Source organism: Martes martes, assembly GCF_963455335.1.
Source record: "Martes martes genome assembly, chromosome: 14".
Taxonomy (NCBI): Eukaryota; Metazoa; Chordata; class Mammalia; order Carnivora; family Mustelidae; genus Martes; species Martes martes.
The window spans coordinates 57,636,934-57,652,742 of record NC_137902.1 but is presented as its reverse complement, the minus strand read 5'-3'; the positions used below and the strand labels follow the sequence as shown (position 1 = coordinate 57,652,742).

Genomic DNA, 15,809 nt, shown 5'->3' with positions numbered 1-15,809 from the left:
GTGCTCTCTGTCTCTCTCTCTAACAAATAAATAATAAAAATATTAAAAAAAAAAAAAGTCACATGTTTTGTTGACTGAACCACCCTGGTACCGAAAATTTTTTCTCAATTTTGATGGGATAGTGACTCTCAACATTTCATATATTACATCCCACCAATGTGGTTGAGAATCAATATATGAAATATTCTGTTGGTTAAGGAAGAGAAAGTGGGGGAGAGAATAGGGGCAAGACTGTCCTCTAGGAAAGGTGGGGTGCCTATGTAATTAGGAATTGGGGAGCGTGTAGGAGGGAAGGAATGACCGGGATTCAGGTACCAATTGGTTAGAAGGCCTCAGTCTGAAGGAACATCTCAAATATGATTCCAAGGCTTCAAGAACAAAAGAGATCGCTTTCAGATATGAAAAGTGACTAGGAGGGAAAGTTTCTCAGTTTAATCTGAAATGCAACAACCTTTGGATCTAAAGACTTATTTTTATTTTTATTTATTTATTTTTTAAGGATTTATTTAATTTGGGGAAGGGAGGGAGAGGGAGTAGAGAGAGGGAGACAGGGAGGGAGGGGAATGGGAAGAGAGATTGTGCCAGGGGGGTTGTGAGAACCAGTGCCAGTGAGCTACGGAGGGACAGAGGAAGAGACTCTCAGGCAGACTCCAGTTTAGTGGGGGACCCCAGGCAGGGCTCTGTCTCATGACCCTGAGATCATGACTGAGCAGAAACCAAGAGCCAGAGGCTTAACCAACTTAGCCACCCAGGCACCCCCAACTTTTTGGTCTGGATGCAACCTTAGAGATACATTTTCAACCTTTTTTTTTTTTTTTAAAGGAATGAAGAAACAGGGGTCTTGGGGGGCTCAGTCCTTAAGCATCTGCCCTCAGCTCATGTCATGATCCCAGGGTTCTGGGATTGAGCCCCATGCTTCCCCTTCTCTCTTCACAGCTCCCCCTGCTCATACTCTCTCTCTCTCTCAAATAAATAAATAAAATAAAATAAAATAAAGAATAAACAGGTTGCTTGCCTAAACTTAAACAGTTGGCTCAGTATAGGCAGGCCCCCATGGTTAAGGTATGGTTTACTATAAACTTGTAGAAGTCCTTGAAGCCATTCTCATGCTGCACTGCAGAGGCAGCTCTACCAAACAGAGGCCCTAGATCAGTCATGTGTTGCAGGAGTCCTAAGTTACGGCTAGATACGGAGTGACGGTGTCCTGGAATTTCAGGTAAAGTGTAAAGCAGAGGGGTTTCTAGTATGCAAGGAACTACTCTATTTTTTTTATTCATTTATTTATGGGGCTGCTATTTTGAGCTACTAGGTACTCCTCACTTTACATGTATCTCATTCAATTCTTACAACCCTAAAAACATGACCATTTTAGAGATGAGAATATTGCATTCAGAAAGGCGAAATTGCTCAAGCTTGCAGGCAAGAATCTCAAATCCCAGCCCAAAGTCAGAAGAAGCGCATATGGGCGAAGTCAGATTCATTCTGCTTCTTTGCATATCGCCCTCTTGACCCAATACACTCAGAGAAGGTAATTCACACACCTTTGGAGCCAAGGTGGGGCCAGAAAGCCGATAGGCTGATCTCCAACCCCGGTCAGAGGTTTTTCAAGGCGGATACAGGCCTTTAAGGCTTCGGCAATTTACACCACCCTGCAAGTGATGGGGGTGGGGAGCAGTTAGCTAAGAATTGGAGCGAGAAGAAAAAGGAGCAAAGAGGAGCTGTCAGAACCGTAGTGAACTGTGTCTTTTACCCTCTACTTACGCTGTTAACAAGACTATCCAGCGTTATTTCACGAAGCTAATCCTTGGCCAGCTTCAGTCCTCATCGCCTCTCAGGAACTGTTTTAACCTCTTAGTTTAGATCTGGAAAAGACTAAAGCAAGCAAGGTGTGCACTTCCGACTTAAGTGGAGACTCACAGCGTGAACCAAAACTTGAGCCATCCGGGCGACAGCGATTAGAGGCCAGTTTTGAAAAGAAGTTGGGGAAATGGGCGGGTTTGGCTGCCAGACGCGCCTGCCGCAGAGGGGTGGGGCCGCGTTTCCTCCCAGCCCACGCCGCCTCCGCCCGCCACGTGACCCGCCGTGTTGTGGTCCGGCCCGCGTGGGTGGCGGGAGCGGCGGGAGGGCGGGGGCGACGAGGGCCGGGTCACGTGACGGGGTTTAAATCTCCCGCAGCCAGAGCCGCGGGGGCGCCACTGCCGCGAGTCGAGCGGGAGCAGAGGAGGCGAGGGAGGAGGGCCAGAGAGGCAGTTGGAAGATGGCGGACGAGGCGGCGCTCGCCCTTCAGCCCGGCGGCTCCCCCTCGGCGGCGGCGGCCGAGAGGGAGGCCGCGTCGCCGCCCATCGGGGAGCCACTTCGCAAGAGGCCGCGGAAAGACTGTCCCGGCCTGGGGCGGAGCCCGGGCGAGCCCGGTGGGGCGGCCCCTGAACGTGAGGCGCCGGCGGCGACCGGGGGCTGCCCCGCGGCGGCCGCGGCGCTGTGGCGGGAGGCGGCGGCGTCGGCTGCGGCGGGCGGGGAGCGGGAGGCCCAGGCGGCGACGGCCGGAGAAGGAGACAATGGGCCGGGCCTACAGGGCCTATCCCGGGAGCCGCCGCCGGCCGACGACTTATACGACGACGACGACGACGACGAAGGCGAAGAGGAGGAAGAGGCGGCGGCGGCGGCGATTGGGTACCGAGGTGCGCAGGGCGCGGGCGGCAGGGACTGCGCATCCCCTCCTCCCTCTCTTGGGGCCCCTTCTGGTATGAGGTTGGGGGGGTTTTCTGAGGCGGGCTCGGGGCTCAGGTCTGGTTCTGTGGCGTCCCTGTCTCCACCACTGGCCTCGACTGTGCACCTCTCCGGCTGATAGCCGGGCTGCTGGAGCGGCCCGAGTACTCCCTTCCTCAGCTCCTTCTTTCCCTCCCTCCGCGGCCCGCCTGGGCGGCCTCGCGCTTTGCGCAGCCGCCGGACGGCTGAGCTCCCGCAGTTGGTTTTAAAGTAAGTTTCCCTCTCCTCCTACTCTCTTTAGCATATTGCCTTTGTTTAACATCTTTTGCTTTTCCATACCCCTTACCTGCACTGTTAAATCTGCAATTTTTGCTGGTCCTTTGCATCAACCTTAGTTGTCTTTGCAAACTGACACACCTGTGCAGTTCGTTTTTTTTTGTTGTTGTTGTTGTTTTTTTTAAGGAGCTTTATTTTTAAACTTGTTTTAAATTTTAGGGAGTAGAGCTGTTTCTAAAGTCATAGTCTGCAAAATTTGAAAAGCATAGTTTTCTAAAAGACATTACCGTTCTTTGGTGCAGTTAATGCTGGGTATGAGCATGATAGTACTTTAAAACTATTTAATATAAGTAGTACTTTTTTCCCTGATTATATACTTAAGAATTTTTTAGATTAGGTGTAATTTTGTATGTTCACGTATATCTGTAACCCTGAAACACGAGTTGACATTTTTCTGGTATGCTAAAACATGTGTTAGTTGCATATGTCATGTCCTGTCATCTTTGAGGGTTTTCATATTTTCAATCTGAGGAGTTTCTGTCCTGGATGGATGTTCGTCTTTATCAATAAATCCAGTCAGCAGACCATTTGACTATACGTTTGCATTAAGGTCTAGATTAGTAAATCGACCCTTGATTTCAATGAACAGTTTAATATGGGAAACCACACAAATATATCTTTGTATATGTAGTATTATATGAGAAGGGCATAGTCATAGGTTTGAATGACTTGTGAAGTTTTTGACAAGTTTCATGAATTCCTGTTTTGATCAGTAAATTCAGTGTAACTAGTACTTTTGTGTTTTGATTAAGTACAATTATTTCTAGATTTTGATGAACTTAAAGTTTTAAGATTGTGCACAGACTCTGTAAAGATGTGTATATACTGCTCCTTTGAATGGTGCAGGCTGACCCAGGAGGCATTTTTTTAACCTAGGCACTATGAATGAATGTTCAGTGGTTTATTCAATCACTGCATCATAACTGTTACAGATCTTCATACATTTTAGATGCAGCTTTTTTCAGCAATCTCAAGTTACTTTGGGTTCTTTTGCAGATGACCTTCTGTTTGATGATGAAATAATCACCAACGGTTTTCATTCCTGTGAAAGTGATGAGGATGATAGAGCCTCACATGCAAGCTCTAGTGACTGGACTCCAAGGCCACGGATAGGTATGGTTTCAGAGCTTTAGAGAATGTACTCTTTGTGTATTTTTTAAAGTCAACTAAAAATAAAGTTTTCTGTACCCTTAAAATCTGGTGATGAGGGCGCCTGGGTGGCCCAGTGGGTTAAGCCTCTGCCTTAGGCTCAGGTCATGGTCTCGGGGTCCTGGGATCGAGCCCCACATCGGGCTCTCTGTTCAGCGAGGAGCCTGCTTCCTCCTCTCTCTCTGCCTGCCTCTCTGCCTACTTGTGATCTCTGCCTGTCAAATAAATAAAGTCTTAAAAAAAAAAAAGAAGGTAAAACCTGGTGATTAGGTTTTTAGGTGTTTCTTGAGATTTAGTGTCCGCTTATGTTTCTGGGGGAACGTCTAGTGCTTTGTTCTGTTTTTGTTTTTAAACAGCTAAATAAGCCCATGAAAGCTGGCATCTGGTATTTCTCAGGTCCTTCGCACTCCTCCAGTTCTTCACTTGTACCCCCTCTGTGTGGAGTGCTTTTTCTCCAGTTAGAGTATCTTGCTCTTCTCAATTCAAATCTGTTTTTTCTTTTTTTCCTTAATACTTACCGCTTCTTTTTTTTTTTTTTTTTTTTTTAAGATTTTATTTATTTATTTGACAGACAGAGATCACAAGCAGGCAGAGAGGCCGGGAGAGAAGCAGGCTCCCTGCTGAGCAGAGAGCCCGATGCGGGGCTCGATCCCAGGACCCTGGGATCATGACCTGAGCCGAAGGCAGAGGCTTTAACCCACTGAGCCACCCAGGCGCCCCAATACTTACCGCTTCTTAATAAGCTCTGTATCTAACTTTTTTGTTTTAGTTCTTGTATATAGAATATAAACTCCGTGGGAGCAGGGATTTTTGACTGTATGGTATAGCATTTTGTTGGTGTCTAGAAAAGTACCTGGCACATAGTTTGTGCTCAGTAAATGTTAAGGATTAGTTTGTGCTCAGTAAATGTTAAGGATGGATAAAATGGGAAGGTATTTTGACGTAGAGAACATTAATCAGATTTTTTTTTATCTTTCTTTTTTAAAAGATTTTATTTATTTACTTATTTATTTGATAGACAGAGATCACAAGTAGGCAGAGAGGCAGGCAGAGCTAGAGAGGGGGAAGCAGGCTCCCTGCTGAGCAGAGAGCCCGGATGCAGGGCTCAGTCCTGGGACCCCGAGATCTTGACCTGGGCTGAAGGCAGAGGCCTAATCCACTGAGCCACCCAGGCGCCCCTACACTATCAGATTTTTATACCAAAATATAACATGACCATCTTAATGTGCTCTCAGTCTTTGAAAAAGTGCCTTGACTCTTTAAACAGTGGTACTTAGTTCATCTTTAGTATCTGTAATATTCCCTCTATTTTTGGTTTTCTCAAACTAGAAAACTGATCTAAGAAATTTCAGGGTAAAAATTATTACTATCCAAAGCATCAATATTGTGTCATTTTGGGAGATTGGTTAAGATCAAATTGAAGATTATTACTGGAAAATTTTAAAGAGATTGTAATTACCTATGGATTTCCTGTGGGCTTACGGGACTGGTACCTTTCCTTTATTGATTTGTAGAACTCTTTTGTACATACTTCTGTTATTAATTACTGTGTATTCTTCTAGATCTTAGCCATAGACATTTAATCCTGGTAGGTTTTTCTTTTTTGTTTTTATTTTATTCAATATTGTCCTAGAGGTTCTAGCCAGTATAATAGATAAGAAAAATAAAGGAGTCTGTATTAGAAAGACAGATAAAAGCTGTTACTATTTGCAGTAGAAAAGATCATCTAAGTAGAAGTTTGATGGAAATGTCAAAAAAAAGCTACAAGAATTAAATGATTAGACTGAAGTTACAGGGTACGTGATCATTTAAAACTCAACTGTATTTCTTTATATTAGCAACAATCAGAATTTGAAATTTAAAAGTTGATATCATTGACCCTTTTATCATATAATGACCTTCTTTTTCTCTTAAAATCACTTTTTCTCTTAAAAGATCATTTAAAAAAAATCTGTACTGTATATAGGTTGACTTCAAAGGGGCAAAGGTGCATTGGAGATGATTATAGTATTCACGGTATAAGACATGATTTTAGGTTAAACCAGGATGATAGTAATAAAGAAATAGAGAAAAAGTTGTTTTAAAATTAAATTTTGAGGTAAAATTGGCAAATTTATTGTAAATGCCAGTCATCTCTTTTTATATCTTATTGATCTGTGATTTTTAATGTCTTCTTAATTTAGAAAGTTTTCTTGGGTTAAAGAAGAGTGTATCCTTGACAAAGAGGAGATGTAACTGAGTTTGTAGAGTAACACCAAAAGCTATTAGAGAATCTAAGATTTTTATCAAATGAAGATAGTGCTTTGATCAAGATTTATCATAGATGTATAACCTTGATATTTGTGTTAAGATAATTTTATAGTACGTCTTTCAAAAGATTTTTAAAAAGTGTAAGTGGCAGTATTTCATTTTGTCGCCTCTAGGAATGAGACACACCCCCATCTATCAAGGGAGGGTCCTCAGGGTGGACTTAACAGCACCAATAAAAACATAGGTTTGGTTTGGTTTGGTCGTAAAAAAAATAAAAAAAAGGTCAACTCTGACATTTTTAAAATTAATTTGATTCTTAAAATACATACTTAGTATTTTATAGATCGAAATACTTCAGCTTTATTTGTAATTTGTAATTTAATATCTTTCTTTGGCTTCAAATGATGGTACTCATGATAAAAACAAACAAAACAACATGAAAGAAATGGTGGAAGAAGCAATTGCTTTGGAAACAAAATTAGAGCGTGGAATTTGGCGTGCAACTCTGGGTGTACATTCTGGCTTTGCCACTTACTAACTGGGTAGTCTTGGGCAAGCTATTTTACCTCTCTCAGTGTCAGTTTTCTTTCTTTCTTTTTTTTATTTTTTTAAAGATTTTACTTATTTGACAGACAAAGATCACAAGTAGGCAGAGAGGCAGGCAGAGAGAGAGGAGGAAGCAGGCTCCCTGCTGAGCAGAGAGCCCCATGCGGGGCTCAGTCCCAGGACCTTGGGATCATGACTGGAGCCAAAGGCAGAGGCTTTAACCCACTGAGCCAACCAGGCGCCCCAGTGTCAGTTTTCTTATCTATTAAACATATTTTAAGGAAGACTTACGTGATTTAGTAACTGACAGTTCCTGACATTAAATAACTACTCAGTAAATGAAGGTAATTACTATCAGCATTTGAATAATTCTAAAAGTTTTTTGACCCAAATCAGCTTAACATACTAAATTTTTAAGTCTTACATGACAGATTTTTTTTTTTTTAAGATTTTATTTATTTATTTGACAGAGAGAGAGATCACAAGTAGGCAGAGAGGCAGACAGAGAGAGAGACAGAAAGGGAAGCAGGCTCCCTGCCGAGCAGAGAGCCCAATGCGGAACTGGATCCCAGGACCCCTGAGATCATGACCTGAGCCGAAGGCAGGGGCTTAACCCACTGAGCCACCCAGGTGCCCCAACAGATACTTTTTTGAAAGAAAATAATAAATGATCTGAAGAGTGAATTTTGGTTTTATTCTTAGAAACAGGAGAAAAGAGTCTGGATTTAAGAACTGTAAGAGCTGGCACATCTTTTAATTTGATCTCCTTAAATCTCATTGGGAGAGAGCACTAGCTCTAAAGAATGAATACCTTTATGTTGCCTTTTTTTTTTTATTTTGAAAAAAAACTTTGAAGGTTGCTAATTCATTATTTTAGAAAATGAGATTTTGAATTACTTGGAGGTGGATTAGATCTCATTCTTTTCCTTCTTGATGTAGGTCCATATACTTTTGTTCAGCAACATCTCATGATTGGCACAGATCCTCGAACAATTCTTAAAGATTTGCTACCAGAAACAATTCCTCCACCTGAATTGGATGATATGACACTGTGGCAGATTGTTATTAATATCCTTTCAGAACCACCAAAAAGAAAAAAAAGAAAAGATATTAATACAATTGAAGATGCTGTGAAATTACTGCAAGAGTGCAAAAAAATAATAGTTCTGACTGGAGCTGGGGTATGTAAGATATATAAAAAACACTAGTAAAAGAGGGATGTGTGATTCTTCTTAGGCCTTTTTCAATTATAAGAAACATTCTTTTGTATAGAAGAATTATCTTAACATGATAATGGGAATTTGTATTTGGAAACTACTATATAAAAAAATGCTATAGCGAAATTGTTAAACTGGTTCATTTCTTTAAAAACCTCCAACAACCATAGAAAAGACTTAGGTTTGTTAACACAGTAAGTGGAGTTAAGGCAAGGTTTTTGCTTATTATTACGCTACAGCTCCTAAAGGAGAGGCAGGGAATACTTTTGCATTGAAGTGTGTTAGCGTCTGTCTGATGGAAAAATTGGGTCTTTGTTCCATCTTTATGGGGAAATCAGGAACCTAATTGGTATTTATAAGTAAATAACTTAGTGTTGGGAAGGCAACAGGTTTCTACCTCCCCTTCATTTTAATTTAAGGAGATATGATTGTGGTGGCATTAGCCCCACTTTGGGTTCACACTTAACTAGCTACCTAAGGCTATTGTGTGTTGAGAACAGAATATGTTACATGACCTAGGGCAACTGTTGGAGTAAAATTCAGTCTTGCTTTTTGCCATTTTGAGTTAAGGCAGAGTGCTATTTAATCATAAATAATTGTCAAGAATGGTTCTACTTTGTTCCCAGATATGATTTAGACAAGCTTATTTTACTCTGAGGTTAGAGTGGAGTCAGTTGATAAAATTGTGAAACAAAAAGTTAACTTCTGAAATTCCGATTTGAAATGTCAGTTAAAATTTAAAATATCGTATGATAGAATTTTTAAAGAAAATACAGGAATTTAATATTCTTGAAATAGTAGAACCCTGACCGGATGACAATTTTTATTTTTTCAAATACCTGACTGTGATAGAAAATCATGCCTGCTTTGTAGTTAAAATAATTTGAAATGGTTTACTCTGTCCTCAAATTGCAGTTGCTTTATGTCTTTAAACATAAACCTTTAAGTTTAAAATTTAGCCTGGAAAAAAAAAATTAGCCTGACTTAAAATTCCTTACCCCATTATGAATAGAAAATGTGATGGATTTCATTATACTGTTTTTTTTGTGTTTGTTTTATTTGAATTTGAAATTAGAGTAGGACAGTATTTTTGCTCCCCAAAATAAATTTTAAAGTAAAATATTTTTCAGCTCTTCCCTAATTATATGATGAACTAGTAATTATAAACGTAGAGATAGAAGATTTAATTGTACAAATTATGCCATGCATATTTCAGGTTTCTGTTTCTTGTGGAATACCTGACTTCAGGTCAAGAGATGGTATTTATGCTCGCCTTGCAATAGACTTCCCAGACCTTCCAGATCCTCAAGCAATGTTTGATATTGAATATTTCAGAAAAGATCCAAGACCATTCTTCAAGTTTGCAAAGGTACTATGAAGTTTTCTAGTTCTTTGACCTTCTTTCCTGAAAATGTATTTTATTCACATTTAGGCTTCTTAAGTTTACCATTCATTGTCTAGTAAATTGGGTCCTAGGACTGTGGTGTAGAGTAAGATCACCGAAATAAAATCATTTCAGTCAGAATTTTCTTCTTCCCAGAAGGGGGGACTATCGTTTACTTTTCATTTTAGGATTGAGCTAATTTTTAAAGAGACTATTTCATATTTTTCAAGTTTGTGTTTTAGTAATGGCCTTTACATTGTTCAGGCTATTTTAGAGGTCAGTAGACTATATGAAAGTAAAATCACTGCTTTGATTTTTAATATTTTTTAAGGGTCATAAAGGTTGTAATCTCTTGTGTTTTTTATAGTAGCCAGAGTTTAACACGTGAGGATGTGCCTCAAAAGTCTGTTTTTAGGGATGAAGATTCTTAGGTTGCATTTTAGTCAGGTTTGCTTTATTTTGCTCTAGAGTCTCTAGAGCTGCACTGACTCAGAATCCTTCATCCGCATGGGGCTGTTGAGTACTTAAGTGTACTGAGATGTGATATAAGTGTGGAAGATGTACCAGATTTTGGAAATATATGGAAAAAGTAGAAAATAATATATATTTTACATACACTGGTTATATGTAGAAATAATAATGCTTTTGATATTGGGTCAAACATTACAATTTCATGTTTTTAATGTGGTTACTCGGACATTTAAAATTTTATACGTGGCTCACATATTTCTATTGGGCAGCTCTCCTATAAAGTTTAAGATTAAATTATACCATGTCCAGGAGATTTTAGTCATTAGAAAACTTTTATTTTTTTATTGTATAGTGGTTTTATGGGAAGAAATTGTAAAATTGTTATTGCTAAACTTCAGTATATTTGATAAGGGTCTCTTATTGACTAGGTCTTTATTATTGACTAGTTTTTCATAAATCTAGAAATTAAATGAACCTGATTTTTAATTAAAGAGCACTACTTTCAGACTTTCAAGTACTATTTATATAACTCAGAAAAGCTCTAATATTCCACTGCTAGTGGTAGGTACTATATGATTTTTGAAGAAGTGAAGTATCAATTATAGGTTTCTTGAGTTGGACTTAGACACTCACATTAATAGTTCTAGTTAACAGAGATCAACACTTAGAGGGCCAGCAAGTAAATAGAAATTATTTTATATTTGATGATAAAAGTTGATTGACTGGTACATTTATATAATGCTCACTAGATTTTTGCTGTAAATTCTGTGTTCTGAGAAGAAACACATTGCCCAAACTAACTTAAGTATATATTAAATTGCCTAGTAAAGTAGTAACCTGACACTTGGAAAAATGTGGTAACTGAGAATTGAAATAGCAAGGGTAAGAAACTTTAGTTGTCTGATGTACAGACTGGATACTCAGTTTGAGCTTAAACTAGCTTTGATAGCTAAGAATCTGTAGAAGCAATTCAGAATCACTCTGCTAAGGACAAATTATAGGAATTTAAAAAAAATGAACTTAACAAATCTAGACCATGCATAAGAGAAAATAAGTGAGTTATGGTAAAAATGGCAGCTGTTAATGTGTTATAATGTTTTTAATCACTTGTGTACATCTTTCATACCCCTGGGAGAAGAAAAGTTTTGAGGGGCAGCATTTTTTTCTTCTATAAAAGTTTTAAGATTTTATGTGTATTTTTTTAGTTAATAAAGTGAAAAAAATTAAGTTTAGTCATTTATAAAGTGCATCCTTTCTCAGTTTTGCTTATATAAATTTAATTCTGCATGATTGCTTTGAGTTTTCATTTAAGTTATGGTAAGAGCCAAATACATTAATCTTTGTAACTGCCACTCATATAGGATTGTTATACTTTAATTCTCACACTGCCTAAATGAATGCTTTTAGTTGCTGAAGTAGCACTTAAAATTGATAGTAATGGTAATAGACTGAGTTAATTTTGGTCTAAAAAATGAATAGGAAAAAGCTTAAGCGGGAAATAAGGACAAAGAATGAAAGATCATATACAGAAATGGAGGGTGGGGAGGATATGTAAATCTTACACAGTATTTTACTAGATTCTCAAAATATTACATAAATAAAATACTCATAACCTAAAATTTTTTATCAGTTTCTCTAACTGGCCAGAAAGTTCATGAAGATGGCTGATGATTTTAGTTTGTTATGAGAAAGTAAATTTAATATGATACCATGAAAAAATATTACTGGTGAAATTTAGACATTTTGGAAGGAAGGAATTTCTACACATGTATTGAGGCAGTGATTATATATAATTATTGAGAAGAAGCAGATTTCATTTAGATGGGAAATTCCAACTGGCTCAATAGAGAAGTTTCTCAATCTGTTGACATTTTGGGGTGGATAATTATTTGCTGTCAGGAACTGTCCTATGGATTGTAGGCTGTCTAGCAGCATCCATGGCTTTCTCCCACTAAATGCTATTAACAACACTCTCACTCCCAGTCATGACAGTCAATGCCTGCAGACATTGCCAAATGTTCCCTTGTAAAATTGCTCCCTGTTTGCGCACCATTGTATTACAGTGTGCCTACCTGTGGGTATCTCTTTGAATTCTTGTATATAAGAACAATTAAGCACAACATTAAAACTGTGCAGCAGTGTTCTGAACCATTATCCTTGTGCATAGTAAAGGTTTGGATTGATAATGAGTTGTGGTCATGGTTTTCAGGGGTCTAAAATAATTTACTGATAATTGTTAAAAATGAGGGGTTATATTAAGAGTCATGGTGAAACTGAGGATCTATAAATAACTTTCTGTTGCCAGAAAAGACTGTTCAGAGGGTGTAGATGCTATCCCATATTGAATTCAGTGAATAATCCTTTACCCTAAAGTGATTAAAAGTCAAATAGTAGAGGGGGAAATATGAACTGAATTTTTAGGAACTTAATTCCAAACATCTTGGTATATATTCAAAAAATGATCACTTTGTTAATGTGCAAACATACCAGATTCTGTAGTTAGAAACTTAAACTCTTAAAACCAGCTCATCACCTAGCATCAAAAAATGCAAGCCAAAAAAAAAAAAGCCGGAGTCCCGTTAATCAGAAGATAATGTTAGTACCTATGTATATGTAAGTCACTTAATGTATAAACGCACCTATAGTTTTATACTCGAATGTATTTTTTAAAATTTATTTATTGAATGCATATTTTTGTTATAAAAATGAGCTGTTTTGTCTACTGCTTTGGATTTGTAGCCTTTGCATTTAATAATTTTTTTCTTTCAGATATTTGAATACTTTGTAATGGTCATAATGTTCATCCACTGGTATACTATAATTCCACAAGTGTACATTTCGGGTGTTTACTAGTTTTCTTTTATTGTAAATAGTGTTGCTGTGATTGTCCTTCTTGGTATGTTTCCAGTGTTTCTAGGATAAATTCCTGAAATTGCAATTGCTGAAAGTCATGGTATGTTTTTTCTCACTGCTACCTGAAAAGATGGAATAAAATATACTCCTATCAGAAGTGTATTAAAAGGCTGATTTAGCGTGCCCCTGCCCCCTACATACCTAAGACACCCTCCACAGTGCACTATTGGTATTTACTTTAAAAAAATTACATGCACACGTGTGTTTGTGTGTGCGTGTTTTATATGTGGCTTAAAAAATTATAACTGTATAAGACATATTAGTTGGCTTCCCCAGTCAGTCTTCTCTACCTCCAGTCTCTTCAAAGTTACCATGGTAAGATGTTTTCTTGGGTATCCTTCCAGGAAAAAAAAGAGTACATTTGGATGTGTATATAGAAGAGGGATATTATTATAAGTTTTCAGTATTTTAAAAATAATTACAAACAGAGTCACACATACTCATCTCTACCTTGCTTTTTTTCCTACTTAATATTCTTGGAAATAGTTTCATGATGGCACTTAACAGATACACATCATTTTTAAGAAAAGGCTACATAGTATTATAATTGTACCATAATATATTTAATCAGTCTCCCATTAATGGATATCTAGAGTTGTTTTTAAGGCAATTAAAAATCTCAGTAGATAAAAATTAGCATCTTCTCATACTAGTGTTTTGGTTTTGTTTATTAGTTTGGATGACTGCTTTTTACTCTTGGCCATGTGTATAACTTTGAATTGCCTATTTGTTCTTAGCTGTTTTTTTCCATTGGGATGCTTTTCTTTCTCATACTGACTTGTGGAGACATCTTGCATTCTTGAAGAGTGTTTTTAAGTTAGATAGTGGTTGGAATTCAAGCTTGCAGCAGTCCCTTGAAGAGATGCAAAATACAGTACCTAATAGTGGTGCTTATTAGCCTAAAAGAGAAATAGGAAGCTTGATGTTGAGGGATCAAAAATTGAAAAGGCAGCATGCGTAGTGATTAAGAACCACACTTTGTTTTCAGAACTGGATTTGAATGACAGCTCTGCTACTTGTTCTTGTGACTTTTGGCAAGTTACTTCTGTGCTTTAGTTTGTTCATCTGCAAAATGGGGATATATATGTCTATAATAGAGTCAGCAAACCTTTTCAGTATAGGGCCAGATAGTAAATGTGATTTTCTTTGTGGACCATATAGGAACTCTGCCATATTTTGTTTGCTTTTCCAACTGTTAAATTTTTTTTTGAGGATTTTATTTATTTATTTGTCGGAGAGAGAAAGAGGGGGGCACGCTCACAAGTAGGGGGAGTGGCAGGCGGAGGGAGAAGCAGGCTCCCTGCTGAGCAGGAAGCCTGCTGCAGACTCAGTTCCATGTCCTGGGATCATGATCTGAGCCAAAGGCAGATGCTTAACTGACTGAGCCACCTAGGCATCCCACCTTTCCAGTGGGTTTTTACCTCTTCTACAGCATTATAATAAATAAAGGACTCCTGTTACGCCTGGTACATGCTAAAAGTTCATTAAGTGGTAACTAATAGCTTAACTGATTGAAATTCTCTTGTTCTTGTTTCTGGGTACATCTGCATGGGAGCAATGCATCTTTTTAACAGCATTTCAGCATTTGGTCCCCGTTCTTCCATTCTAATCTATAAGTACCCCTGTGGCAGTAACAGAATGGCCTAGCTCACATGATTGTTTTCCTAATAATGCTTCAGGATGTTGAGATTTGGGATGGTCTGTCTGAGAACAGACAGTTCCAACAAAGTTCACAGTTCCAACAAAGAAGATCAATCCAGACTTTTGTGACCTTTTTTTTTTTTTTTTTTTAAGATTTGTATATTTGAGAGAGAGGGAGAGCATAGGGATGGGCAGAGGGAGAGGGAAAAGCAGACTCTCCACTGATCAGGGAGCCCAGGACCCTAAGATAATGACCTGAGCTGAAGTCAAATGCCTAACCGATTTAGCCACCAAGGCCTCCCAGTCCGTACTTTTATCTGAAAGTTTTAGCCTCAGCCATTTGGTTTTTAGCAGACTTCATGTTAAGAGCCTGTCCTAGGAGTAGTGTCCATTAAAAGCCCTCCCATGGTAATTTTTTTTTCATTATTTCAGATTATATCCTTTAGTTTGAACACAGTATTTAAAATTATTTTTTTAAGATTTTATTTATTTATTTGACAGAGATCACAAGTAGGCAGAGGCAGGCAGAGAGAGAGAAAGGGAAGCAGGCTCCCTGCTGAGCAGAGCACCTGATGCGGGACTCAATCCCAGGACCCTGAGATCATGAGCTGAGCCGAAGGCAGAGGCTTAACCCACTGAGCCACCCAGGTGCCCCTGAACACAGTATTTAAATCTAATGGTTCATACATGGTCTACTGTATATTCGAAAGAAAATAGAGTTAAGATTCAAGTCATTTAGGTTCTCACATAATAAAATATAGGCTTATAATATTCATAAGTTATCCCCAAATACAGAAATTGATTTGTAACTTTAAGGGCTAAACTACCCTGAACTCTCATGGATTGGACATGAAGGGAAACTGTGGAGTGTAGAACTGAATCTGATGTCCCGCACATCTTTGTGCTTCTTACCTTCCTTTTTAAAAAGGGAATGGTGGGGGCACCTGGTTGGCTTAGTCAGTAGAGCATGATGAGTTCAAGTCACATGTTGGGCATGGAGCCTACTTTAAAAAACACACACACACACACTCATATACATACATATATATAAATAGAGGAATAGGGGATGATAAGACACAGAAGAGTTCATTCCAGGAGGGTAGAGTCTTGGTGGTACTCTTGCTCCCCAAACCTGCTCTCTGGGTAGTCATTTGTTCATGTTATGAGTTTGGCATGTTGTTCTCATGTTCCTTATT

The 15,809-nt window shown here is 38.6% G+C and overlaps 1 protein-coding gene across 1 annotated transcript in view; it reads left to right on the top strand.

Moving 5' to 3' along the window:
* Positions 1–1,291: 1,291 nt before the first annotated feature.
* SIRT1 (sirtuin 1) overlaps positions 1,292–15,809 on the top strand; it is a 29,318-nt gene continuing 14,800 nt past the window's right edge. Inside the window, exons 1-4 of the mRNA XM_080823326.1 lie at positions 1,292–2,678; positions 4,039–4,155; positions 7,927–8,168; positions 9,421–9,573. Of these exons, the coding sequence (XP_080679452.1) occupies positions 2,258–2,678; positions 4,039–4,155; positions 7,927–8,168; positions 9,421–9,573 (933 nt within the window). The 5' untranslated portion in view covers positions 1,292–2,257. The remainder of the gene's footprint in view (positions 2,679–4,038; positions 4,156–7,926; positions 8,169–9,420; positions 9,574–15,809) is intronic.